The 26,562-nt window shown below is 48.0% G+C and overlaps 2 protein-coding genes across 4 annotated transcripts in view; one reads left to right on the plus strand and one right to left on the minus strand.

The window, feature by feature from the left end:
• Positions 1 to 17,998, plus strand: part of Trc8 (TRC8 ring finger protein) — a 30,955-nt gene extending 12,957 nt beyond the window's left edge. For both annotated transcript variants that reach the window (XM_089578981.1, XM_089578982.1), the window contains one exon: positions 14,330 to 17,998. In XM_089578981.1, coding sequence (XP_089435107.1) covers positions 14,330 to 15,852 — 1,523 coding nt within the window. In that variant the 3' untranslated portion in view covers positions 15,853 to 17,998. The remainder of the gene's footprint in view (positions 1 to 14,329) is intronic.
• Positions 15,003 to 26,562, minus strand: part of NSD (Nuclear receptor binding SET domain protein) — a 30,502-nt gene continuing 18,942 nt past the window's right edge. The window contains exon 5 of one of the 2 annotated variants that reach the window (XM_089578979.1): positions 15,003 to 16,220. In XM_089578979.1, the coding sequence (XP_089435105.1) occupies positions 16,048 to 16,220 (173 nt within the window). In that variant the 3' untranslated portion in view covers positions 15,003 to 16,047. The remainder of the gene's footprint in view (positions 16,221 to 26,562) is intronic. The other variant, XM_089578978.1, reaches the window with a different exon arrangement.

The following is a 26,562-nucleotide window of genomic DNA, read 5'->3' on the forward strand; positions in this document are numbered from 1 at the left end:
GAGTAACTAATTTTTTTTTTTTTTTTTTTTGGGGGGGGGGGTATGTTTGTGCAAAAACGAAGGCGGTAGGAAAGCGCGCGCGCAACGAGCAGACGACGCGACGAACCGGCTACGCCCATCAGTCAGAACGACGCACCAATAGAATGCCTTTCGCGAAGGTTTTCAAGATGATTGTTTGTTTGTTTGTTTGTTTATGGGGTTTAACGTCCCAAAGCGACTAAGGCTATGAGAGACGCCGTAGTGGAGGGCTCCGGAAATTTCGACCACCTGGGGTTCTTTAACGTGCACTGACATCGCACAGTACACGGGCCTCTAGAATTTCTCCTCCAAAGAAATTCCAGCCGCCGCGGCCGGGATCGAACCCGCGTCTTTCGGGTCAGCAGCCGAGCACCATAACCGCTGAGCCACCGCGGCGGCTGGTTTTCAAGATGACGTCAACTTTAAAGGGTCAGTCTACTCACCGAGATGAGTGTATAAATAATGGCATATTCTGGTAGTTGGCACCCTATAACATCAATAACGAGGGGTCTGCGCCCGGTTTAGGCAGGAATTTATATTTTATTTCGGCGTTAAAAGTCGCGTAAAAAAGCATGGTGGCGACCCCAAACGTTCATTTTGTTCAAGAAAGTGGTAGTCTTTTTTTTGTAGAAGCATAAGTGACTATACTACGTATCATTTGTCTGCCCCAATGTCAGAGAAACGCACGTTTTGTTCTAGTAAACTGTAGAAGGCGTACCGCTCGCTTTTTCTGTAAATCACATGAATATTTATAGTTACACGTACGCAAAACGCAAGCATATTCCCTCTTTTAGTTCAGCGTATGCTAGCAGAGACGCAAAAATAAACAGCCTATAGTGGCGCCATCTGGTCGTCAGGACGGGAACCATTGCTGTAAACAAACCGACTCTCCACTTAAGCCTAGGAGCGGCAGAATCGTCACTCTAATTATTAAAATAAAGCAAATTTATCTCTTATATGTTTTCTTATAGGCGAGATGAGACGAAGCGAAAGACAGGCGCCCCATTTATGGCCAGTGAACGCACTGAAAAAGGCAGCAACAACGAGAATTCAGTCCGAAGCGAGAGGTCCGGCTTCGACGGGCGCCGCCATGTTTGTCGCCGCGCGGCGGAAATCCAGATGGTTGCCAGATGAGACTACCATCTCATACAGATGTGCTCCCACATTAATAAATTCTATTTTAAAATGTTCTACCGCACTCCTTGGCACCACAGCTGGCTAAACGGTAATTTGAGTAAAGAGCTATCGGTTGCCGCAAAGAAAATATGGTCGATAAAATTCAGTAGACTGACCCTTTAAAGGGGCCCAGAAACACAATCTTAGTTGATTGTTTTGCCTGTTGATCGCATACAGTGTTACAATGGTGCTATTAGCGTCGGTAATACCGCGTATATTCCGTTTTTTAATATTTTAATGTCCTCTCAAAAACAAAAACAAATTCACGGCTCTGATGGTGTCCCCACACAGTGGCGGGTTTCAGCAGCGGATATGACATCACCTGGCGCGAGCTTGATGACTGGACAAACAGTAAATATACTGCAAATTGTGTGATTAAATAGACACATTTTGTCACCTGTCTGCGTTTTCTGTTAGATCAACAAAAACAACTTGTTTGTCTTAGATAAAAGCCCTGCAAAGCAAGTAAAATAAAAATACACCACCAGGGGCTCTGGCATGGAAACGACGCTGCCAGACTCAGCAAGAACGAGTTAGAGAGAGCAGGCAACCATGGAGTGCAAACTTCCGCGACGTGCTCTGACAGGCTGTTTTGATTGGTTGCGCCAGATGCCGTCATTGGGAGAGCGAAATAGCAGTGGGAAGCCCCGCCAAAATCGAGTTGAGAGCAGTGTTTTGTTTGCTTGTATTTTGAAATTTCTTCATTGAATAACTCCCGTTCCTGTGCATCGATTCCTGTAATTCTTTTTAAGTCAGCATCTGTGTGACAAAGAATCCACCTGAAGTATAGCCGGTATCCCCTCAAGCAGTTTTTCGCCGCCCCTTTAAGGCTCGGTAGCTCGACGCACCCATCGTGGAGGCAGAGGTCAGGGCAAAAACATTGGGACTAAAAACGAAATCGGCCCCGGGCCCTGGCGGGATAACTAACAAAATTTTAAGAAACCTGGACGACGACTCCATCAGCGCTCTGACGGAGTACATGCAAGAAATTTGGACTAAAGGCCACCTGCCTCAACAGTGGAAGTCGGCCAACGTAATTCTAATCTCAAAGCCGGGCAAACCCCCGAAACTAGAAAATTTAAGACCTATTTCCCTAACCTCATACATGGGGAAATTGATGGAGCGCGCAGTCAAGACCAGACTGACGCGCTTTATGGAGCAAAATGATCTGTGGCCGCACGAGATGGTCGGCTTCCGATCGGGCTTGTGCACACAGGACGTTATTCTCCGACTGAAACATGGCATGATCGCCTCGCGTTCTAGAGACACCAAAGTAATTCTTGCCCTAGACTTTACAAAGGCTTTTGATAATGTCAAACACGAAGCAATCCTCCGCAGTCTCCATGAAATCGGGGTAGGCACGAACATACGATTACATCAAGGACTGTCTGTCAGGCAGAACTGCCTGCATGAAGTTCCAAGACATCGAGTCTTCCTCACTGAAGTTAGGGAGCAGGGGCACACCGCAGGGCTCGGTTCTCTCCCCATTCCTCTTCAACATGGCGATGAGGAGCCTCCCCGAAGCTCTGAGGAGCATAGAGGGGCTAAATTTCAGTATGTATGCGGATGACTTCAACCTCTGGATTAACCAGGGGAGCGCTGCGAGTATTGAGGAGTGCCTGCAGGCGGCAGCGGACACTGTCGTGGACTATGCTGCCAGTAGGGGTCTCTCATGCTTTCCGCAAAAATCAATATTCTTTTGTAACCCGAAGTCACTTTGATGCAAGCACAACTGGAGATTCGACATTAAGGTAGAGGGGAAACCAGTTCCAAAGGTAGATCAAATCAGAATCTTAGGGCTATTCATTCAGGACAATGGATATAATGATGGGAAAATCAAAAGGCTGGAGGGATTTGCCACACAAACCCTTGGAATATTTAGAAGGGTCGCGCTGAAAGGACGAGGCCTGAAGGAAAGAAGCTTACTTAAACTAAGTACCCATGCATACCTAATAAGCTGCGTGAGCTATGCCACACCTTTCTTAAACATTAGGGCTGAGGAGAGGAAGAAACTAGACTCGCTCATTCGACGGTGCATAAAGAGGGCCCTGAGCTTACCGATTAGCACCTCCACAGAGAAGCTTCTCTCTATGGGAGTGCACAATACCGGGATTGAAATAGCGGAGGCTGTCAGAATTTCACAGCTCGAAAGATTAAGCCAAATAGCCACGGGCAGACCCATCCTTGAAATGGTAGGCCTGCAAACAGATAAGGGACTACGAGCCAAATCGAGCATTCCGCAAGACTGCCGAGAAAATCTAATCATTCCCCCACTCCCTCGTAGCATGCATCCCATATTCAGCACTGAGAGGAGGGAGAAGAGAGCAGAAGCTCTAATCAGACATTTTGATCCCACGGACAGCAGGTCAGTTACACGGGAAGTCAGGTGTGGTCGACAGCCACGGTGCCCCCGTATCGGCAGCCACCATTAAAGCCGCAACACGGAAACAGCTGAAGAAGTTGCAATAGCGCTCACTTGTGTTGGAACGGAAGCCAGATTTATAATTAGTGATAGCAAAACGGCCATCTATAATTTTGGAAAGGGTAGGATCTCGCCGGAAGCGGCAAAGACTAATTTGGACTCCCGCACATGCGTCCGTTCCTGGCATTGACGCAGCCCACGAGCTAGCCCAAGCTCTCTACTTCCAGATGGCTGTGGAGCCGCCCGACTGCCGGAACATGGACGAGCGTCTGCAAAATTATACGGAGATTGACGAAAATTATAGGTTACAGAGGAGACTGGTGCTGCTACCGGGAAAAAGTCTAAACAATAGGGAGGAAATTGCATGGCAGCGCCTCCAAGCTGGGAACGTCGTAAACCCGGTCTGGGCATATCATGTTCAGAGAGATGAGAAATAAAACGATAAGTGCACGCACTGTGGGGCGAGAAGGATCCTCGACCACTAAATCTGGGAATGCGCTAGCTCCCCAGGGGCTAAATCAAATATAAATTGTAGAGAAACCTGGGAAGCCCGGAGCGAGGCCCCTGCTCCACAGCAACAAGCCATCCGCCTGGCGGAAGAAGCCGCGAGGAGTCGACCTTTTTGCCTGCTTCTACTCGTGGAGGTCCCGGCCCCCGTCACCCAGGCCTGCGTGCCGTGCCGGGGACGGGAGTAGGGGGTCTCCTTATCTGGTGGAAAATAAAGTTGGCATCATCATCATGGGGAGCCAGAGTAGAGGATGTTTGCTTCTTAAAGGAAAGAGCGAACGGGCTTTGATTTGAATTGGTAAATTGATTTTTGAGGAAAGGAAATGGCGGAGTATCTGTCTCAAATATCTCGGTGGACACCTGAACCGTGCTGTAGGGAAGGGAGGAAGGTGGGAGTGAAAGAAGAGAGAAAGAGGGGCCGTAGTGGAGGGCTCCGGAATAATTTTGACCATCTGGGGATCTTTAACGTGCACTGACATCGCACAGCACACAGGCGCCTTTTGCGTTCCGCCTCCAACGAAACGTGGCCGCCGCGGTCGGGTTCGAACCCATGTACTCTGGCTCAGTAGACGAGTGCCTTAACCACTGAGCCACTGCGGCGGGTCTTTGGTTTTAATTTTGAATTGCCTCCTAGAATTTCGGCCGCTGCACTTGCGGGAATGACGCCTTTTTTTGGCTGCGGGGACAAGTTTAAAGTACCTCTGCGTTCATAACCGAGTGATGCAGCGATGGTTGTTCGCTTTATGGGACGCAGTGCCGTAGCATAAATCTTGACGGTAGCTCCATCCTCGTTTGTAAAAAGCGAGCGTTTGTTATAACTGCTGCCATTATAAGTGGGGTCAACTGTATATATCATTGTTTAACCAGTAAATGCCACAATAGCTATAGCAAGGCCTAGGATATATGGGGCATATAAAACTCGGAGAGAGTTCGTGTATGTATATCGAGCATGATGCTGTTCAGTGACTGTATCTTATTTGTGGTTACTGTCCAGCTAGAATTTTCTTCTATGCCTTTAACAACAGTAAGCACTGTGACTGATGATATTCGTAAACATTTGCAGCTTCTGGGTTCATGTCATGAGCATTAATTGCTTCCTAGCCATGGCTTCTATGGCACATAAGTAGGGGTGTGTGAATATTCCTAAATTTTGAACTGCGAATCGAATATCATTCTATTCTATGCATGGAACGAATGAAATAGTAAGCTGCTGCAGTAACTCAGTGGTTATGGTGCTCGGCTGCTGACCGGAAAAATGCTGGTTTGATCCGGGCCACGGCAGTCGCATTTCGATAGAGGCGAAATGCTAGAGACCTGTGTAATGTGCGATATCAGTGCCCCTTAAGTAACCGCAGTGTTATGCAGACGTAGGGCCCTTTGTTTTCGGGTTTTTTTTTTTTTTAGAAATGGGGGGGGAGGGGGGGTGCAAATTCAGGTACAAATTGGTTATTCAGCAAAAATTCCCATAATTTGAGTTTTTTTTGGGGGGGCGGGGTCTTTTTTTTTTTTTTGCAGCAAAGGACAGTTTAGTCCCGGCACTCATTTGTATGCGGTCGAATTTCGATGGAGGCGAAATTCTAGAAGCCTGTGTACTGTGCGAAGTCAGTGCACGTTAAAGAACCCCCGGTGGTTGCAATTTCCAGAGCCCTTCACTATACAGCTTCCCTCACAGCCTGAGTTGCTTTGGGACATTAAACCCCCCCAAACCACAAAGCAAACCGTTAAGACAAGTTTAAGATCACAAGTTGAATGAACACTCCTCTGAAATGAGCACAGAATATCCGCTAATTTCCATGTTGTGCCCTCGTTGTATAGTGGGCCCCTCATTCCTCTGTGTGTGTACTTTGGAAGGGGCATTTTCCCGGAGAAATTGGGCTTACTCGATTTTTAAGTATTGTGTCCTGGGTGCAGTGAGGTGAAATTAGATTTTTATTTATTCCAAATACCCTCGTGGCCCTGTGCACATTATTGAGGGGAGTGGAACAAGGCGTACCATAACACAGATGACAAGAAATGGGAATACGTTCACAGATTCACATATGGCTCTCTGCACTGAGTATTACACATTTCAGCTGTTGTGCACCTGCATGGAAAACTGCAGAAAAAAACAAAACAACAAAACAAATTACAAATCTGCAAGACAGAGTTCATGTGGCACTATGAACCGAAGGGCACACAAGCAGGTACTCAACTTTTCCTCAAAATGCCCGAGATCGGCGGTCAGTGCCACATCGGCTGGCAAGTGATTCCACTCGTATGATGTAGCCTAATGAAAGAATTTAGGCGAGCGGTAGTGTGACTAGGTGGAACGCCCACTTTGCATAGGTGGTCAGTGCACGATGGAACATAGCTGGGCGGAATGAGCAAAGCGTTTTTCAAAACAGGATTGAAATCGTTGATCTTAAAAAAAAAAAAAGACAGTGTAGACATTTTTCGCCGCAGTGAAAGTAATGTTACTGACAATGTGTTTTTCATTAGTGCGACACTTAATGTGCGGTCATAGTTGTGAGGGATGAAATGAGCGGCACAGTTCTGAACAGCTTCCAAAACAGATATGAGTGACTTAACTTGAGGGTCCCACATCGACGCGGCATATTCAAGCTCTGAGCGTACCAGTGTTTTATAAAAAAGGAATTTGACTGAAGTGGGTGCATTAGAAAAGTTTCTTTTTAGGTAACCGAGCATGCAGTTAGCATTTCTCAGTAATGTAGGTGATATGCCAAAAACGAATGTATACACTCATCGGTAGCACTGAATTGCGTTGGATTGGATTTTATGGCCAAACACTTGGTATCAGGCAGGCATCGTACCATCTACAATGTCCAGACCTTGTTTGGTTTTGGTTTTATGGGGTTTAGCGTCCCAAGGCGACTCAGGCTATGGGGACGCCGTAGTTAGTGGAAGGCTCCGGATAATTTCGACCACCTGGAGTCCATTAACGTGCACTGCCATCGCACAGTACACGGGCCTCTAGCACTTAGCCTCCATCGAAATGCGACCGCCGTGGCTGCGTATTTTGGGCGGGTCAGCAACCGACATAAACACACACACACACTCGCTCTCTCTGTGAACGTGTGTCATTTCGTTCCAGTGTCCATCGCATGGACACACAGTCACACAAACATATGACTATATTAGTATCTACCACATTGTTTGTCTACTAGCATCTACGCACCACTTTCCACCACATTGTCAGCCATTTCTTTGTTGCAGCGATTTGTCTGTGTTCAGTCAGTTCCAGCCGGCAGTAACCAAGTGCTTGACAGTGTGCCTTTATGTACGGCGGTGCGCTGCATCGAGGCACCCTAGTGCCTGACTGAGCGTAGTGCCCTCTGCTGGTGTCGGTGCAAGGCTCGTGCAGTGAAGGAACAGGTGGTTTATCGTTTCGTCATCGCTTCCACAGGCTCGACATAGTGTACTCGCGATGGTTAGGTCGAAATGCTGGCGGTATGGTAGGGTTTGCATAGCACCAGTTTGTGCCTCGGAAGAGCAGGCTGCTGCTGCCCACACCATTACCATAGAGGTGTTCCACGCGGATCTCCTGCTTTCATGCCCTACATCTCCAGTGTGGGTGGGCTTCTTCTGCATCGCTCGCTGGCACACCTCTCTCTCTCCATCAGGCATACTTGAACCCCACTGCCCGAGGCCACTTTCCGTTTCCTCTTGCTTGGGGTGTGAGAAGAAACCGTACTTTTTGTGTAGCTGCTGAAGGCGCTTCATCCATTTCGTCCGGACGCTGCTGCAGTTTGTGTCGTCAAACAACCGCCAGGCCCAGCGCTAAGGTTGCATGAGCCGCAACCTGCCGTCGTACGCCACCTTGCTGTGCACTTCACGCACTTAAAAACTAGACTAGCCTAGGTCCCCTCAAATAGCCTCATTGGCAACCTTGCCGTGGCATCACAGTGTTAGAGAATCCAACAGCGTGTTGGATTCTCTCGAGCCACTCCCTGGTCGACGCCATAAGGCATATACTGGCGTTAGTGAAATGCAGTGTGGGCACAGGTACCTCCTTCCACAGTTCGTGCACCGTGAGAAAACGGTTGCAGCTCTATGACAGCTCTTGTGGAGGATTTTTTTAGCCCTTTGTGATGCTCGCCCCTGGTAGGTTTCGTGGTCTGGCTGGGTGATGAGGTGCACACCAAGATATCGGTATTTGGTGCCAGTGGGCAATGGCATTCCGCAGGATAGCGACAGCAGGCACTTCTCTTGGCTGGAGAAGCACAGCAGTGCCGATTTTCTGGCCTTAAAGTGTAAGCCTCGTGTTTTTAGGGTGTCTGCACAAATTTTGAGGAGTGCCTGCAGGTCACAGTCATGTCCTGCTGTCAGTACGATATAATCTGTGAACACTAGTGCCGGTAATGTGCACAATTCTTTTAATTCCAAATTGGTGTGGTCCAGCTAAATCTCAGCCCGGAATCGAGGAGCTTACATTCCACTCCTGCTGCATATACAGCATGCATAGCAGTGACGCTAGTGGGCAACCTTGCTTTAGTCCCGTGAGCACCGGTACTTCGCCGGATTGGACATCGCCTAAGGTGGCTGTCACTGTGTTACCAGCATACATTTGCCGGAGGATATTTGTCTGTGCCGCAGGCACCCAGAGCATTGAGGCTTTTCAGAAGGGCTCCGTAGGGGAATTGTCATGTGCCTTGGCCACATCGAGGAAACAGCACATCAGGTCTCGCATTTCTTTTTGAGCGACCTCAACACATTTGCTCAGTACCAAAAGATTCTCTTCTAAGCGGCGATTCAGTCGAAAGCCGTTCTGCAGGTCTGTCAGGTGGCTTCTGCTCTGGTCATGCCATCTGTCCGTAGACTTCTCACCTAACAAGGCCCCACAGCTAGCACCATCTACGCAGCAGCAACCAAACCTCAGTCCTGAATAAACCTCAGTTCATTTTTGTTCACAACTGGGCTGGTTCGTGTCGTCAGTCTCTCCCGCAGCGGCCAAACATAACATGGTGTCAGAGTGACCGAGAACCCCGCAAATATGGTCAGTGCATTTTTACAACCACCTGCACACTTCGAGCCAGGCGACAACCCGCAGCAGGCTTGGGAGGACTGGAAAGATGCCTACAACATCTACGAAATGGCATGCGAGTACGCCACGAAGCCACCCGCCACGACATTCCCCCTCAACCTCCAAGTGCTGACGGGGCGCTGCTGCTGGATCAAGTTACCTAATTCCTCAAGCAGTTCGACGCTCTCTTCAAACCATACAAAAACGTGATACAGGCGTCTACTGTCTTAAACACTATGCAACAGAAAGAGAACGAGCCGTATGTTGAATTTGTAACAGACCAGCGCAAAGCAGAGCATCCCTGCACAGCACGTCGTGATGTCAGTGACACTCAGAAAAAGCTTTGAAAAGTTAAGAGGGAAAAAAGGGGCACAGTGTACTGGAAAGGAACTGAAGATAATCACAAAGTGAACAAGGGAGGGAAAAGCCTTGGGGTGCTTGCCAACATTTTGACAAGAGGACGTGTCTTCGTTTGGGCAAAGCGTTCATTGTTGGTGTGGTTTAAATATTGTCTTCAATCCGAGGAGGAAGGCCGCGTGGGGGGGAGGAGGGCGTGTAGTGGGAAGGGTGTCAGTATGGAATCCAGCAGTGTGGAGCACCAAGAGATAGCGCTATCTCCCCATGCTCCACACTCAGGATCCATTAGGTTCACCCTCCCCACCTTAACACCATTCCCACTTCACATCCTCCTCCCCCTCACTGGGCCTTCCTCCTCCGAGTGAAGACCCTATTTAGGCGACAGTGGATTTTCTGTACCCAGAAAATCCGGTGTCAGCGTTGTGAGCGAAAAATCACAAGCATGACTCTGGCAGGTGGTGCCCAGAGAGCAACCTGGGAGGCAGGCAGGTCATCTATCCTTCGTCTCACGAGATGTTTGCAGCACTATGGAAGGCAGAGCTCTCTAGTCCAATCAAGGCTGCAGGAACACAAAAAATAGTCCCTCGAATATTTGAGCACAGCAATTGAAAACATAGTTTGGACTGGTAGATTTAGAACTTGTGCTTCAGTCACTGGTGAAATTAACAGCCAAAGCCCGTGCGGACACACTTCTGCAGAGGCCTGCTGCGAGGTAGTGATGCGTCGCCATTTTCCAACATGGCGTCGGCGGAGTCGGTTGTGTCGCCTGTATGCCCTACACTGACAGTGCACTGTTTTCCCAAGCAGGCAATCGCAGTTGGCTTCATGAAGTGCTTCGCGTCGAGAGCGGGGGGCAGTTCAAGTACGAATGCGCTCATCAAGAGGACGGCAAAACTCACCCAGGTGAGCGAGCGAACGCTTTACCAGTGGACACCGCAAACGTTGAAGGCAGGCCGAATGTTCTCCCCGAAGGAGCCGGCAGCGTTACAGTAACGGACAGCACGCCATATCATTCTGTGAAACGGAATAAAGCGAGACGGTTGAGTAGCCTCAAAAAAGGACATACAGACTTGGCCGTCCGGAAAAGGTGTTGTGTGGAGCAGCGACGTGGTGAAGGCCAGGCTAATGAAGCTTGTCAACAACGTGAACACAGGTGGGGACCGATACCGTGTGGATTGCATCGCCGAAGCTGCTGGCCATCTGGTTGTGCGCCTGCCAACCTACCACTGCCAACTGAACCTGATAGAGCTTGTTTGGAGCGATGTAAACAGTTTCGTGGCCAGTCAAAACAAGACATTTAAGCTCCAAGACGTGGAGCATCTGGTTTGGCAAGGCATCATGCAAGTGACTGCTGGGAAATGGAAGAATTACGTGCAGCATGTTACGAGTGAATATGATGTGATGAGGAAACTGGACATCATCGACGATGTTGTTGACCGAGGACCGGCTATTGTTGTCGACCTGGAGGACAACACAGCCAGCAGTGCTGAATGGAGTTGTGATGAGGACGATGAGATGAGCCCCACTGACGTGCTAACGTGCACACAAAAGTCGGGACCATTCAGTACTGTCGCAGTGAGAGTAACGAAAATGAGAACGACATCGTCTCTCGTGAGGTATGGCAGGCGCCGTAGTGGAGGGCTCCGGATTAATTTTGACCGCTTGTGTACTGACTTTCGCGCAGCGTATAGGCTTGTTTTGCATTTTGCCACCATCGGAATTCGGCTGCCATGGCCTGCATTCGATCCAGCTTATTAGTGTAGAGACCACGCTGGAATAAACAAATTTATATACACATGACACGAACATTGATTATTACTGTGACGTGAGAACAGAGGAACTGATACTAATAGGTGGCGACAAAAAGAAAAGAAAAAGTGGGGCCAGTCCCTTTGGAACGGGCGTCCGCCTGTCCAGAAACAAACAGATGAAATAAAAAGACATCAAGCGCCCCCTGCTAGAGGCAGGAGGAAGCTAACTATTAGTACGCCTTCTTTCACATGGATGGAGCCATCTGTCAGTAATTTGCGGGGCGACAGGCACGTAGAAACACACTAAATGCAGTGCGCGACATCGTGATTGGTCAAAAGAGCTCTATCTTTTGTAGTGCTGCAAACATCTTGTGAGGCAAAGTATAGCTCACGTGACCTTGTGGCATCATCAAAACCTGCCTACCGGATAGTGAGCAAACTGCCCACCATGGCAGGTGGCAGAATAATGATTTGAAATTTTGCATAATCTTACCTAATTAATCTGAATTTAAAAAAATACTCTGGGGAGCGCCACAAGACGGGAAACATTGTCATTGGTTTCAACTCGTTCCTTTACGCCACTTTTTTTTTAATCCTTGGTTCAAGTAACGTGAAACGCCCTGTATATGGCCAACAAGGGAAGGGGAATGAGGGGCTCGTTATAAATATGACAGAAGCCAACAGCCACAGAAACCAAGGGGCACAGGGGATTTTTTTAAAAATTTATTTATTTATTTTGTGGTGTTGATCAATTTAGAATATTACTGAATATGTCATCGCTTAAAGCTAATTGATTAGAAAAGCAGAAGAAAAAACAACCACATGCCGCCGGTGGGATCCGAACCCATGACCTCCGAATTACGCGTCCGGTGCTCTACCTCTGAGCTACGGCGACGGCTGTCAAATCTTCTGCTTTCGGGGGTATTTATGTTTACAAGTTACCTAACCTTGAGAGTGTTCATCAGCGCCACCCACGTTCATAAGCGGCGGACGTAGAATGTCCTGAGTTACCGCAGGTGTGACGTAGAACGTCATCGAACGGAGAGGGTGGAAGCTGCGTGAGAACCCTCGTATGCTTCCTATGGCATCAAGGCTGCCAGAACCGAGGCCCTCGCTAAGCAATTAAGCAAACAAGGGAAGGGGAATGAGGGGCTCATTATAAATATGACAGAAGCCAACAGCCACAGAAACCAAGGGGCACAGGGGATTTTTTTTTATTTATTTATTTATTTATTTTGTGGTGTTGATCAATTTAGAATATTACTGAATATGTCATCGCTTAAAGCTAATTGATTAGAAAAGCAGAAGAAAAAACAACCACATGCCGCCGGTGGGATCCGAACCCACGACCTCCGAATTACGCGTCCGGTGCTCTACCTCTGAGCTACTGTCAAATCTGCTTTCGGGGGTATTTATGCTTACAACACCACAGAGGCAGAATGCCTCTGTGGTGTTTGTGGATCTGAGCGTTGTTGCTCCTAGGGTAGTGCCTTTGTCCGGGAAGGCGGCTGTGTGGGTGCCTGGGAATTGTCGGTGCAGTGTCGCTTCGGTATATGGATGTTTTGTGAGGTGGGACGCGCATGCTTTCCTGCAACCTTTGTGGTGGTCTGGGCGCATGTTTCAGGGGAATGGTTTCAGCTGCAGGGTATAAGTGAGGAGTGAGGGGCTTTTTAGCTTGGGCTGTCGGTTTTTGGCGGGTTGTAGCCCAGCGCTTTCAGTGGAACCACCTCCCACTGCACGCATAGTTTCGAGGCATGAGCGTGTGCGTCTCATTGTATGGAATGTTACGTTTTCGCCGCGACCGAAGCTACCATCAGAGTAGGTACTTGGCCTTGTTGGTGCATTTTTGAATCTGAAAAAAAAAAAAAAGAGAGAGAGAGAGACTTAGGGCAAAAGAACGAGTTAGCGCTGTTTGCATGCGTTCCTTTTTTCCTGTCCTTGTCCTTTTGCGCTACATTTTTCATGTTTACTATTGCCTGCAGCTTTAGAACTCCCAGCCGTGCACGTTCTCTTCTGGACAGCATCTACCAAGTGTGCATGTGCGCGTAGCCCCGAGGGACCATGTGCGCTGCACCTGCCTCCTCGGAGCCGACTGCGCATCCACACTTGGCGATAGCCGTCTGCTAAAATGCCCAAATGCTTTTAGTACAGCGTGAGCCGTCACCGCAGCTGCCAGTGCACACGCGCAGATGGCAGCTGTGGTGATAGTCATGGTATGCTGAAACTTATATCCGTATTATACTGTTGTCACCAGCCTCCAAAAGCACATGCGCAAATGGTCCTGAGAGCAAGTGCACCTACACCTGCCCCCTCGGGGCGCCTGTGCGGTAGGCGGTATACAGTAGCACTATGCTGAAATGTTATTTTGCGGCGTGCTGCCTGTGGCAGAGGCACAACAAAAAGGTTATTTTTCTCCTTCCCTTCATGCGACCATACTGCCGTGACAGCGTTCACACGGGTCCAGCTGTCCAGCGGGTCCAGAGACTGACATAGTAACAGCGCTTTTGTTTCGCCATACCAATTCATATCTAGAGTTTTACCAGAACCCGTCGTGGTGGCTCAGTGGTTCGGGCGCTCAGCTATTGAACCGGAAAACCCGAGTTCAAACCTGACCGCGGTGGCCGTGTTTCGATGGAGGCGAAACGCAATGGCGCCTGTGTGCTCTGCGATGTCAGTGCACATTGAAGATCCCCAGGTGGTCAAAATTATTCCGGAGCCCTCCACTGCAGCATCTCTCTCTTCTTTCACTCTTGCCTTCCTCCCTTCCCTAACGGCGCTGTTCGGGTGTCCGCCGAGGTGTGAGACAATTACTGCGCTATTTCCTTTCCTTAAAAACATTTTTTTTCTTATCAGACGGGCCCAGCTGGTCCAATCCACTCCTTGCCATTGTGCTAATTCGGCCTGACCCGCGTAGCAGTAGGCAAGTTTATTGGGTTCGCTCAGCCCCAGCCGCTAGCAAACATTCACACCAGCCAACGCTGTCAAGTCTGGTCAGTGGGGGGCAACAGGAACTGGTTAGGGACGCAAATAAAAAAGCGCCATGTCTGTGACTGTCCTGTACGGGGCTGTCGTGCGCAGCTTTCCTGGGCGCACTGGTGATGGCAGTGCTGCAGACACGCCAGCTGCTGCATGTCTACCTCTGGCTGAGCTCCCTGGGCGCCGTGCTCTGGTCGTACGTGTGCAACCGGGAGCTGGTGCGCTACGCCGAGGCCCTGTCGCACGACGGCAGCCTGCTGCTCGAGCTACTGCGGCTGGAGCCCGGCGCCCTGTTGCGCACGGGTGCTAACTACGCGCTGCAGCTGCTGCTGGCACTGCTGCTGTCGGCTGGCCGGGGCCCCCGGGCAACGGCCGCTCTGGCACTTACGCTGCTGGCGCCCACCGTGGCCAGTGTGTGCCTGCTGCCGGCTAGCCCGCTGGCGTCCGCGCTGGCTGCACAGCTGCTGCTCGTGGCCCCCGCGCTGCGCCGCGCACCGCCACTGCTGGCTCGGACAATGGGGCGTGCGCGGGCGCTTCTGGGCCAGGTGGGTGGCCAGGCGCTGCTGGAGGCCCACTGGGCGCGCCTGCGGGCCCCGCTTGTGCTGCGCGTCTTCTGGGCGCTGCGGGTGGTGGCACACGCGGCCCTTCTGCCGCCGCGGCTGCCCTTGGCGCAGGCCGTGGCGCAGCTGGCCGCGCGGGGCTGCGACACTAGCGTGGCACTGCTGGGCATGGCCAGCGTGGTGGCCGCCCTGGCGCGGCTGACGGCGGCCGCGGCGCGCCGCCTGCTGCTACTCGAGGGCAGTCCAGAGCGCAGCCTGGCCACCGTGGCTGGCCTCCTGTTCCTGGTGCTGGCGCTGCAGACGGGCCTCACGGGCCTCGACCCGTCACGCCGCCTGGCCCGCCTGCTGAGAAACCTCTGCCTGCTGGCCACGGCCGTGCTGCACTTTGTACAGGGCATGCTGGGCCCGCTGCTGGTGTCGCTGGGCGCCTCACGCAGCGGTTCGCGCCAGCGGCACGCACGCGCGTTGGGCCTCAGCCTGGCACTCGTAGCCTGCCCCTGCGCGCTGCTTGCCTACCTGTGGACACACCAGCCAATCAGCACCTGGCTACTGGCTGTCAGCGCGTTTAGTGCAGAGCTGGTCGTCAAGGTGATCATCTCGCTGCTCATCTACCTGCTCTTCCTGGCGGATGCTCGCCGCGAGACCATGTGGGAGCCGCTGGACGACTATGTGTACTATCTTCGGGCCACGGGCAGCGTCCTCGAGTTTCTGTTTGGAGTCTTCCTTCTTTTCAACGGTGCTTGGATATTTGCGTTTGAGTCACGTGGTACCATTCGTGCTTTCATGATGTGCTTCCATGCTTACTTCAACATATGGCAGCAAGCTAAGGCTGGCTGGAAAGCTTGTGCACGGCGAAGAGCCGCCCTCTACAAACTGCACTCGCTACCAGAGGCGACAAGCCAACAATTGCGTGAACTAGATGATGTGTGTACTATATGCTTTCAAGAACTGCAGACGGCCAGAGTGACTCGATGTCGTCATTTTTTTCACAGTGCTTGTCTTCGGAAATGGCTGTATGTGCGTGACATGTGCCCACTTTGTCACAGCACACTCTATCATCAGTAAGGACTACAAGAATTGGTTTCTCATGAAACATTTATTACAAGCTAGTCATGGATGGCTGTTATGCACCTTGGGGTGGTTTGCCCTTTAGTCAGCCTAACAAACAATATGCTGAATATTTTTTTTTTCATTTTGTGCTGCGCAGACAAAGCTAGGACAAGCATTTTCAGTGTCCTGATCCACCACGTTCTTGTGTCCCTAGTCAGACCCTGTCCCTCGGGGGCCCTTGCGACGCTTGGGCTTGGGCTCAGATTCGGCTGGCCGCCTTGGTCGCAGTCCAATGTAGCCGCTGCAGTTCTTCGCGCCACAGGCACAGGGGATTTTCTCATTACCACGGCAGTCCAGGTTGTAGTTAAAGGTGAGCTCAGTGCCTGCAGGTTTAAACAAAAAACACATCACAGCAGTTAAAAATGTGACATATTTCCTCACAGAATTGTTCGCCAGTAGAGAGCTGTTGTCCCTAACATGGGCTTGCATTAACACAATCTAATGTTGCCTTATTGGACGGGGTTATTCCACATGAAATGCACCAAACTACGCTCAAACCACCTGGATTTCTTTCAGAAAATTTATGGCTCTTTATTTTGCTGCCAAAAGTTATTTCCAAAATATTTTTGTCAAAAAAATTTGCAGTCATGTTACAGCCCTTAAAGGCGAGTGCAAAACCAGGTGTCATTAAAAATTTACAAAGAATTGATAATTTTTTTCTTTCAGACTTCAACTGTTTCTGAACAACATTGTGCTTTCATATGGGTCAGCAAAAAAAAAAAAAGAGTACAGAATTATTTACATACTTTCTAAATAATTATTTTAGGCCAAAAAGCACCATGTTTGCGATTAAAAAATGTAACATGCGGCATTCATGAGCAATATAAATCTTTTCACTGGCTGTCTAGGACACTTAATACTTGGCAAAAATGCATGAGCTAGAATATAACTAGGAGTTGGACTTTTCGGTTTTTATTTTTGGGGAATTCGGTGGACTTTTCTCGGTATTTATTTCAGAACACATTCTTCTTTTTTTGATGAATAGTATTTCCCGTGAAACAATTACTATCTATTTTTGTTTCCAGTGATACACGTGGCTGCCCAGTGTGCTCAAATTCATGTATCATTTATCTTGCCCAGATTGTTCGCAAAGATCAATTTAATGATCATGGCTAGACTAGAGGTTTCAATTTGAAATTCTATCACCGTAGGAAAAATGAATAACGCCCTGTACATTAAGTGATTAAGTCAGGAGACAAAAACAGATAGCAGTTTACTTCTCAAAGCTGGGTTGCACAAAAACCCAAATAAATAAGAGAAAAAAAAAAAAAACTAATGAAAGCAACAGGGCAGCAACACATACATACACTTGTCTCACATAGGCAAGTGGAACCAGGCCTTTCTGTCTAGTCGCCATCATGTTGGAATAGCTTTACCTGATTGTGGATAAATCCAGGCGTGTTTGTTGTTTACGACACACTGCTCATTCCTTCACTTGCAGAACCAACTGTGAATCAACAGATTAACCCAGCGCAAAGGAACGAAAACACGAAAGAGAACACACCAACACGACGGGAGCTTTCGTATCCTCATTCCTTCGCACTGGGTTAATCTGTTGATAGCAATCAACCAACTAGCCTACACCAAAATCCTGATTCAAATGTGAAAAAAGAAAGAAAAAAAAGTTTTGGATTGGAAAGAAATTAAACGTGAATGCAGCCGAAACCCAAGAGCCAGTCGGAACTCCAATCACGAAGTCCGCATGATGATGGCAGCGATGGAAGTTCCGCTGAACCTTTGCTGAAGCGAGAACATGACGCTTGTGCATGGTTACAAATGCTGTCAGTATCCTTACATACCTGTCGGCAGAATGAGATGCTATCAGGCGAAACTTGATGAGGTAGTACGAGTGATGCCTTAAAACATACAACTACGCTACTTATATTGTTCACCTTTTTATATTTTTGTAAATATTGCATAAAGCTCTCCTCTGCCCCTTCTCATTATCGCTGTCCTCTGTACTACTTGCTATTCTCTCCGTCTCTTTATTTCCGCCGACTGCAGCTCAGGTGCTTAAGATATTAGACAGCAATTACCGTGGCTGGCAACATCTTTTCCTTCATTTTTGTATTTTTGCAGTAATAAACCACCACTACTACTACGTCTGCTACTACTACTTATTTCAGCGATCCCGTTGTTTTACCACACTGCTGGCTTCTGCACTTGTGACCGATAGTAACTCATACTATAGCAAGTCATGGCATAAATTTGAAGGATACTGACTTTTTCGAACTACCTTGCAGTGTCCTACCCAGTTTTGGTGCAGAGAGGCCTTCTCCTCATTACATCTTGTTTATTAAGCTGATGCGATCAAACTGGCAGGCAGTTAGAGGCTAATTTCTCAAACCCCCGCACCTGTGTGCTAGAGCATAAGGCTTCAGTGAGAGCAGAAGCTTAGCTAGGGGGCTGTTCACTCACGCATCTCCACCCTCCAGAAGCTTACGCAGCAGCGGAATAGAAAAGTGATGGCGAAATGCAATTTTGGACTGATAGCCTTCACGTAAGACTCAATGTGAAAGCTATCAATCCAAAATTAAAATGCAGAACCACTAGTGCTAATGCAGATTGGTTGCATCGCAACGAATGGTCACCCATCAGCTTTGCACTGTCGGTTCCCCAAGCGGAGGTGAGAGGAACTAGGACAAACTATTTGTTGTAAGGCAAGAGAAGTAAGAGTGAAAGCCAAAAGCTCCCTGCTCGTGCAGCTTTGCCTCATCAGTTCATATGAAAGTCAGTCAAATTTATTTTTTCCACTGGCCTGCCCACCCACCCACTTACTCACACACAACCACACCTTTTTTCTGAAACACAACCTTATAACTGTCCTTATCAATCTAGTTATAGCTGCTGTGCACTTTCCATGAGAAGCGACGCCCAGGAAAATTAACTTATAGCTGCCAGATATACATGCCGAGAAGCAAGACCAGGGGCTGTATTTTGAAACGATTCTTTCTTTCTCATTTAATTTTACATCAGTTATGATGACAGCAACAGGAAGTAGGGAAACGAACAACCAATCGCGGGCGTTCCAGACCTGGTGACGGTGCCAGGCCTAACCTGCCTACTGCTGTTGTATCCAGTCTGGCCGAATCACAGACACCATGCACCACCAGTTCGTTGCCACACAGTTTCTTTCCCCAGCTGGGACAAGCGCAAATAAACCGTTTTGGGCGTGTCCAACCTATCACTGTCACTGGCACTAGTCTGCCAGTGGGTGTAGAAGGCATCTATGCAAGTAAGTGGCATCACATGCATGACCCCGCCATGACCAGTATAACATCAAGCCTAAGTTGCTGGGAGCAGTGGCCAACAGCAGATGACCAAATGATATATATATATATAACAGCTCCAAGTTTGCTATATCAACACGAAACATGACACCTGCATTCAGTCATGTCACCCAACCTTGCAGGACAAGACTGCAAACTTATACTGACCTTGAGCTCGAATACCAACTTACTCTGGCAGGAAGCAACTTGTTCCTAGAGCATTCAGCGTCCATGAGAAAAGCAGAGCACAAAACAGCCGGCGTAGCCGCCGTGGTGGTACTCGGCTGCTGACCCGAAAGGCAGCGGGTTCAATCACGGCCGCAGTGGTCGGATTATGATGGAGGCGAAATTCTAGAGCCCCGTGTACTGTGCAATGTCAGTGCATGTTAAAGGACCCCAGGTGGTCGAAATTTCCGGATCCCTTCACTACGGCGTCCCTCATAGCCTGAGTCGCTTTGGGACGTTAAACCCCCGTAAGCCATGAAAAGGCCGGTGTGTGCATCTTTGAAGGTGCATGCAGTCATGTGATATGCAGCCAGCATATTGTGCAGCCATGCAGTCCAGTGGCAATATGGAACAAAAATGACAAAGCGCCACAGGCACTAAAGTCGAAAGTTTTTTTCCCTCCTAAAACAAAAGCACTAATAAAAACTGTAACAAGGTACCCATGTGGGCTAGTTGGTGTACATCAGACATAACTTCACCAGCGAAAGAACGAGACACCAGGGGAAGAAGAACACAGGACAACGCTGGACTAACAACTGAAGATTAATCGAGAAACAGCCAACCGTTGGCCGTTTGTTGGCCGTTTCTCGATTAAACTTCAGTTGTTAGTCCAGCGTTGTCCTGTGTTCTTCCCCTGGTGTCTCGTTCTTTCGCTGGTGAAGTTATGTCTAATAAAAACTGCTCTGCAAAATTACAAGATCAGCAATAAGTTTTGTACTTTTACTTGGATCACCTCAATGTGAAATTTATGCCCGAATCGCTGCCAAATGCCGTATTTAGCAACTTAAAATTTTTTTTTGTCTGAAATTTAATCAGGTTTATTACACATTTTTGCCAAGTGGTACAGGGTTGTCCACTCTTAGAACACGCTAGCGCATGGCTGTGCTCTTTGGAGGGTCACTGCATCCGAAACGGCTGCGCATCGAAGCGAAGTGGCGGATGACGCGAAGCACCACGTCCGGGTACACCTTCTCGTGCGCCACTTTGCTGCGTTGAACGACTGTGTCACACGCGGTGGCCCTCTGAAGAGTGCGGTCATGCGCTAGCGGGTTCTTACTAAGAGTGGACGACCCTGTACATGTCCCAGACAGCCAATGAAAAGTTTTATGCTGTGCACGAATGTCGCACAAATTTTTTAAAAATAACAAAAACACTGCCTTTTGAGCATTTTTAGAATAAACTAAACATGCGAAAAAAAAAAATTAAGTCTGACACTTTTTTGCTGAGTTGATACAAAAGCACAACGCTTATGCATTGTTAAACGACTCTAGACACCAAATTTTCGCTTGCGTGTTTTCTTCGTCCAAATGATGCGTTAGACATTAATATATATATATAGATCATGGCATGATATTCGCCTACAACTGCTCAATAATTTGTTTGAATTTCTTCTTGATGCTGTTTTGGTTTTATCAACTGAACGATGGCTGTAACGTGCAGTTGACCTTTAGGTTACGAGGGGCACGAAAAAAAAGAAAAACTATCTGCTCATAGGTCGTTTTGTTATTCCAGCTAATGAAGCAGGCTGCTTTAAGTGTTGTAGGGAATTAGAACTACGTATCGGAATTTATATTGCAGGTTTTTTTTGTCTCACAGGACCTAATGGTCAACTGCACGGCACATCTTTGGGTTGATGAAGCCAAATTAGAAACAGCACAAGAGAAGAAATTCAATTATGAACTACTCAGCGGTTGTAGGCAAACTCATCATTTGAAAGAAGAAAACATGCAACTAAAATTAGGTGTCTTTAAGCAAAAATTTGGAGTGCAAAAGATAAATTTAAAAGATAACTTTGTAAATTTATTTAAATGACACCTGGTTTTGCACTTGCGGAAATTCAAAGGGATGTCCTGAGACAGAAATTCCCCCCCCCCCCCCCCCCCCCCCCCCCCCCTAAATAGATTACTTCTGAGAGCAGTTTAAAGAGCCATTAATTTGCAGAAAAAAATCAAGAAGGTTCAAGCACAGTCTAGTGAGTTTGGTGTAGAAACAAAAAAAACCTCTACATTTCCAAATGACCTCTCCTGTAGCCATTCCTCTTGAAAATGCAGTCGTTTATCCTTCCTTTGCTTCACAGCGGTGCAGTAGAACTAAAGGGTCCCAAACAGAACATACCACATAATGTCTGCACTAGTGATGAGAAGATTTTTTTTTTTGGGGGGGGGGGGGGGGGGGGGGGGCGTAGTTAAGGCTGAGGCTTGTGAACCTCTAGCCAAAGCTGTGTTTTCTTTTAATAAGACGTGATGACATACGTGCACAAGGTAAGAATGGCACTGAAGCTGAATGGTTAACTGGCAAGCAAAAAATTGCAGGGCTGCTGTATTGTTATTTCTGAGACATCTTGGCTGCAACTAACTGCCACTCAACAAAGGACTACTTTTTCTTCCATGTTTGCATTCAAAGGCACCATCTAAACTGATTACGGGGTCTCTACTACAGAACTTCAAGCAGCAGCATACAGCAACAATGCGACCCATGGTTCTACTGTTATTATGCACACAAACTTGATATACACCCAGACTCCTCAAGCACATATTTGAGTCACCTTTGGCAAATTGCACTCCAGCTCGGGCAACTCAAGATGCTCACGCTCGATATTCAGTTTCATTGGCATTACTCAAACTGCACTAATGAACACTATGAAAATGCATCATTGCACCAGTTACAAAAGCAGCTAGCTGAAATATTCTCCACTTTAACTGCTACAACAGAATGGCTAACTGTACTGCACTGGCACAAATATAATACAAGGTGGAGTTTCCTCCTTTAGGAAAGCGAAAAGAATATATGTGTGTATGTGTACGTGCTTGTGTGTGTGCGTGCATTATGACCATGATGTATGATCAGAATCTTCAGGCGAATCAAAGCCGAAAGCTTTGCATGAAAACAATGTCTTCCGTGTCATTTGAGAAAGGTGCGCTATACAGTCAGAGATGCAACAGCTGAAATAAGATTTGGAGCAATTTTGCACAAAGAAAATCTAAATTTGGAGCACTTTGGAGCAGGAAAGAAAACTTACTTTTGGAAGGGAAAACAAAAGATGTGAATTTTTACAGCAGCTACTTTTAACTCTGGCAGTGTGACAGAGCTACAAACCATAAACCTAAACAGCTAAGTGGGCAAAGTCCTGCAAACCAGTGACCAATGAATTCTGCAGAAACCTGTACCAACCTGCAAACCAGGTTTTGTCCAAATGCTTATAGTATTTATAGGACCAAGCAAAGTAACAAAACATATAGACAAGCGTCAGGCTGTGACGTCGCGGAGATGCGGCGGCGCTGGAGTTAGCAGTGACTTTCGTTGTGTAGGCAAAAGGCGGTACCGTGTGCCTTGGGTATGCCGCGTTTTCGAACGCATTTCGCAATATTCCGGCAAGCTGTGCGGGCGGTTGAACCGCAATGCTGAAGAAAGGCAGCGGCTCAAGCTTCCACAAGTTTATCGCATTGAGATATGGGCCAAAGCGATGCGCAGCAGCCGTGGAGCGGGAAAAGTTTGGCGACGGATCGGCTGCGCAGCTAGTTTGCATTTCTGCATCGAAATATGATAGTTTGCATCTCTTAATCCGCATGGTTGCTCTTCAGTCGTGCGGCAAACAGTGCAAGAATGAATGTCTGCAGCTCGTTCACGTTCTGTCGGGCTCTCATTATGAGAAGTCTGGACACGACATCCCGTGTGGTTGTGACCGTAAATTGAACGCAGGGGATTGTTTTCAGATGGCAATCACCGGGACTACACCCGGGCATCTCTTCGCGAGTAAAAAAAAAAAAAAAAACAGCTGCTGCCAGTCGCCTTCAGCATTCATCGGGCCAATAAGCGCGACGTTTTAAGAGGGCTCACCAGCTACAAGGCAACTCAGATTTGAACTTTTTCTGTCGATAGATGGCAGCACCTGAGTACCCTAATAAAGAGGTAAGTTCTATTCCCCCTCCAGGTGTGTAAACTACACCGCGACACGAAAGTATTCGTTCTTCCGCGTACAAAAAGTAGATTGGTTTGGTTTGGTTTATGGGGGTTTAACGTCCCAAAGCGACTAAGGCTATGAGAGACGCCGTAGTGGAGGGCTCCGGAAATTTCGACCACCTGGGGTTCTTTAACGTGCACAGTACACGGGCCTCTAGAATTTCTCCTCCAAAGAAATTCTAGCCGCCGCGGCCGGGATTGAACCCGCGTCTTTCGGGTCAGCAGCCGAGCACCATAACCGCTGAGCCACCGCGGCGGCGTACAAAAAGGAGAGCCCAGAACTTTCTCTAGGTATGCGGCCAAGGTTTCGGGGCCCGAAGCACAAAAAAGTTAACCCCTCTCAAGCCATAGAGAGAAGAACGATGTGGGGTTCACACAATGGACCATTTCCCAGTAACCCACCAATTTAGTGTTTCTGGTTTGGGTCGCCTAAGTTTCCTCCGGGCTGTTCTGCGAAAATTCTTTTACAATGGTAGGGTGTGGTTGCTGGTTTCGCCTGAGCAGACAGATGCGGTAGGTTAAAATGGAAGAGAGGCTTGGTGCATCCGCAGGACATTACCCGGAACAGGTTCCATTGAGTTGAACACCCATGTAGTCAGCCTCCAAATAAAAGGAAAGAAAGGAGCTCCTAGCACAAGGCCTTATAACTGGTTTTCTTCCCTTTCCCGCGCAGCCTGTAACTTGCATCTGCCTAGTCTCGTACCAACCTTCCCAGCGCCGAACACCCATCTTCCACTTCTCAGCACCAACAAGGCACCAAGCAAATCAAAGTTGGATGGAACTTAAAAGGACGAGAAGTGTGGTTTGCAAAAGCACCGAGAGCGTCCTGTAGCTATGCATGGTGACTGAAAGCAAAACTTTGGCAATGCATAAGCGAGTTCTCGCTTAGCTCTGTTTACATGAACCAATAACGTCAGGTTGAGTCGGGGGTCGGGCTGAGCAAAGTCAACCCAACTCGACCAACGCGTGTTTACATGACCTCGATTTTAGCTGGTCGAGACCGGTTCATCAGCAGCGACACCAAGTGTCGAGCACCACATTGCGAGCGAGCAGTGGTAGCATCCAATTATTAAAGCGGAAACTTGGGCTAGTTGGAAAGCGTTTGGAATCATGTTTGCTAGTGCTTAGTGAACACACGGGACCAGAACACAAATACACAAGACAGACGCTAGTCTTCAACTGCCATTTATTCGAAAAACAATCAATATAAGACATCTCAAAAATGCCGAACTCACACACGCGCAGTAGCAATGCCACGCTTCAGGAGCAACATTTCTTTTTGTGATAGATTAACAGACGGGTGCTGATGCATTTCGAACCTTCATTATCAACGCACATAGCTTCGAAAATTTCACGTTCCGAATGGGTTTTCATTGTACCTAGAATGATTGTTTCTGGAAAGATTGGTGTGAAAATAACTAAGCGCTAGCAAATATGATTCCAGTAGCATCCAAGATTCAGGCACACCACCGCTGCTTCAGAGGTGCGACGGCGCAAGTGAAAAACAAGTTTGCATTTATCCTCTCCCCCCCGTTTTTTCGGCTCGACAGCGTTTACAAGCACATCCGGGCAGGTAGAGTTGAGTCAACCTACCCCTTGCGGCGGAGTTTACTCGTCCCGACCCCTTGACTCCTGACTCGACTCGGCGCGTTTACATGAACCCAGAACCGGTTTTTGACCCGGTAACTCCACTCACGTGTGTTTTGGTGCGAACAATGCCTTACTGTGTGTGCTGCGGGGGTGGGGGGGCGCTTTTGGGTGCGGCCTTGCAACCCGCTTCCTTTTCGCACCACAAGCTCGAGAAAAAAAGAAAAGCAGAAATCCTTTTCGAAATACAACCCAAGCAAGAAAAGAAGGAAAGAAAGAAATCAAGTTCGTCCAGGTTCTAAGAAAAAAGTGCGCGCACGAACACAGACAAGCAAGAAGTTGGCGGTAGAGTGTAGTAGTGACAAAATTTGTCGCCAGGTGGAGCCACGTCGCACCAGTAAAATTTTAGCGCAAAATTCAAATTCCCGCAGAACATACATACACAACCTTCAGAGCCTGTAAAACGCAAACACTAGGTTCGATATGGATAAAAATTGCGGCTTAACAATCAAGAAAGAAAAAGGGAGGAAATGTTGCGGACGAAATTTTGATATTTGGCTTAGTTTTTTCCCGAGATGACATGAAAGTTCGACATATCTAAAAGCACCATTTTTCTGGAACTTTGCATGTAATTGGTAAAAAAATTAAACTTAAACAATAAAATCTACCCGCAACATTTCCTCTATTCACTAAAGAAGGAAACGCTGCCACAAACCTCATAAAAATCGAGCCATGTTTAGACACGGTATAGGTTCTGTAAGTTCCCATGTATTTCCTATGGACACTGCCACTGGTGAACCCTCTTAAGCAGCACTGTAGTCTAGTAGTATATATACGATGCGTAGTTTTTTCTCTATTCACTTCCACGAGCTTCAACATGTACGTTTTTTCACCACCTATCCTAGAAAACAATTAAATGTCGCTAAGATATCAGCAAAACCATTCAGTGTTATTTCTCATATTACCTGAATTTCACAATTTCTGGTCAATCAGAACCTGGTGAAAACAGCAAACACTAGACCAAAAACCACTTATCAAGCAGAATAAGGCCTGCAAGCAGAATGACTTAAAATATTTAGCTCTGCAGAGCAATCGTAACTTCGTTGTAGCTCGAGGTAAACTTCTAGCCATTTGCCTGTGCACCTCTCTTAAAGCCAAGCGAACAAAAAGAGCATCTTTTCAGACATTATCAGTGAAGCGAGACCTCGACTAGTCCCTACATTGAATGTCTATTTCATCAAGCAGAATAAAGCATTTAAGTCTCATTCAAGGTGACTGCATGACTTTAGTGTCCAGGAGTGTTTGGCGTTCTCCGCCCTGAAGTGGCTCGACAATAGCAGGCACATCGCAAAGGTTCGTCATGTGAGAAAGCTGCCTCGCGTTGTGCATCTCGTCGTCCTTCTTCTTGCACTTCGCGATCGGGTATGCTGTATCGGCCCAGAAGTTGAGACTGCAGACGATTAATTTCCCTGTATACCTCGTGCTTTCTCGGTTTCATTTAATAAGTCAACGTAGTCGACCGCTGTAGCCGCGCCGTTGCTGCCAAATATAGGAGCCCAGAAGGAAGCCTATGCAGCGCTTCGCCAGGTAATTCCGTCTGGCGAACAGGTTCAAAAAGTGCTGA

Source organism: Amblyomma mixtum, chromosome 3 (genome assembly GCF_055824585.1).
Source record: "Amblyomma mixtum isolate Tamu chromosome 3, ASM5582458v1, whole genome shotgun sequence".
NCBI lineage: Eukaryota > Metazoa > Arthropoda > Arachnida > Ixodida > Ixodidae > Amblyomma > Amblyomma mixtum.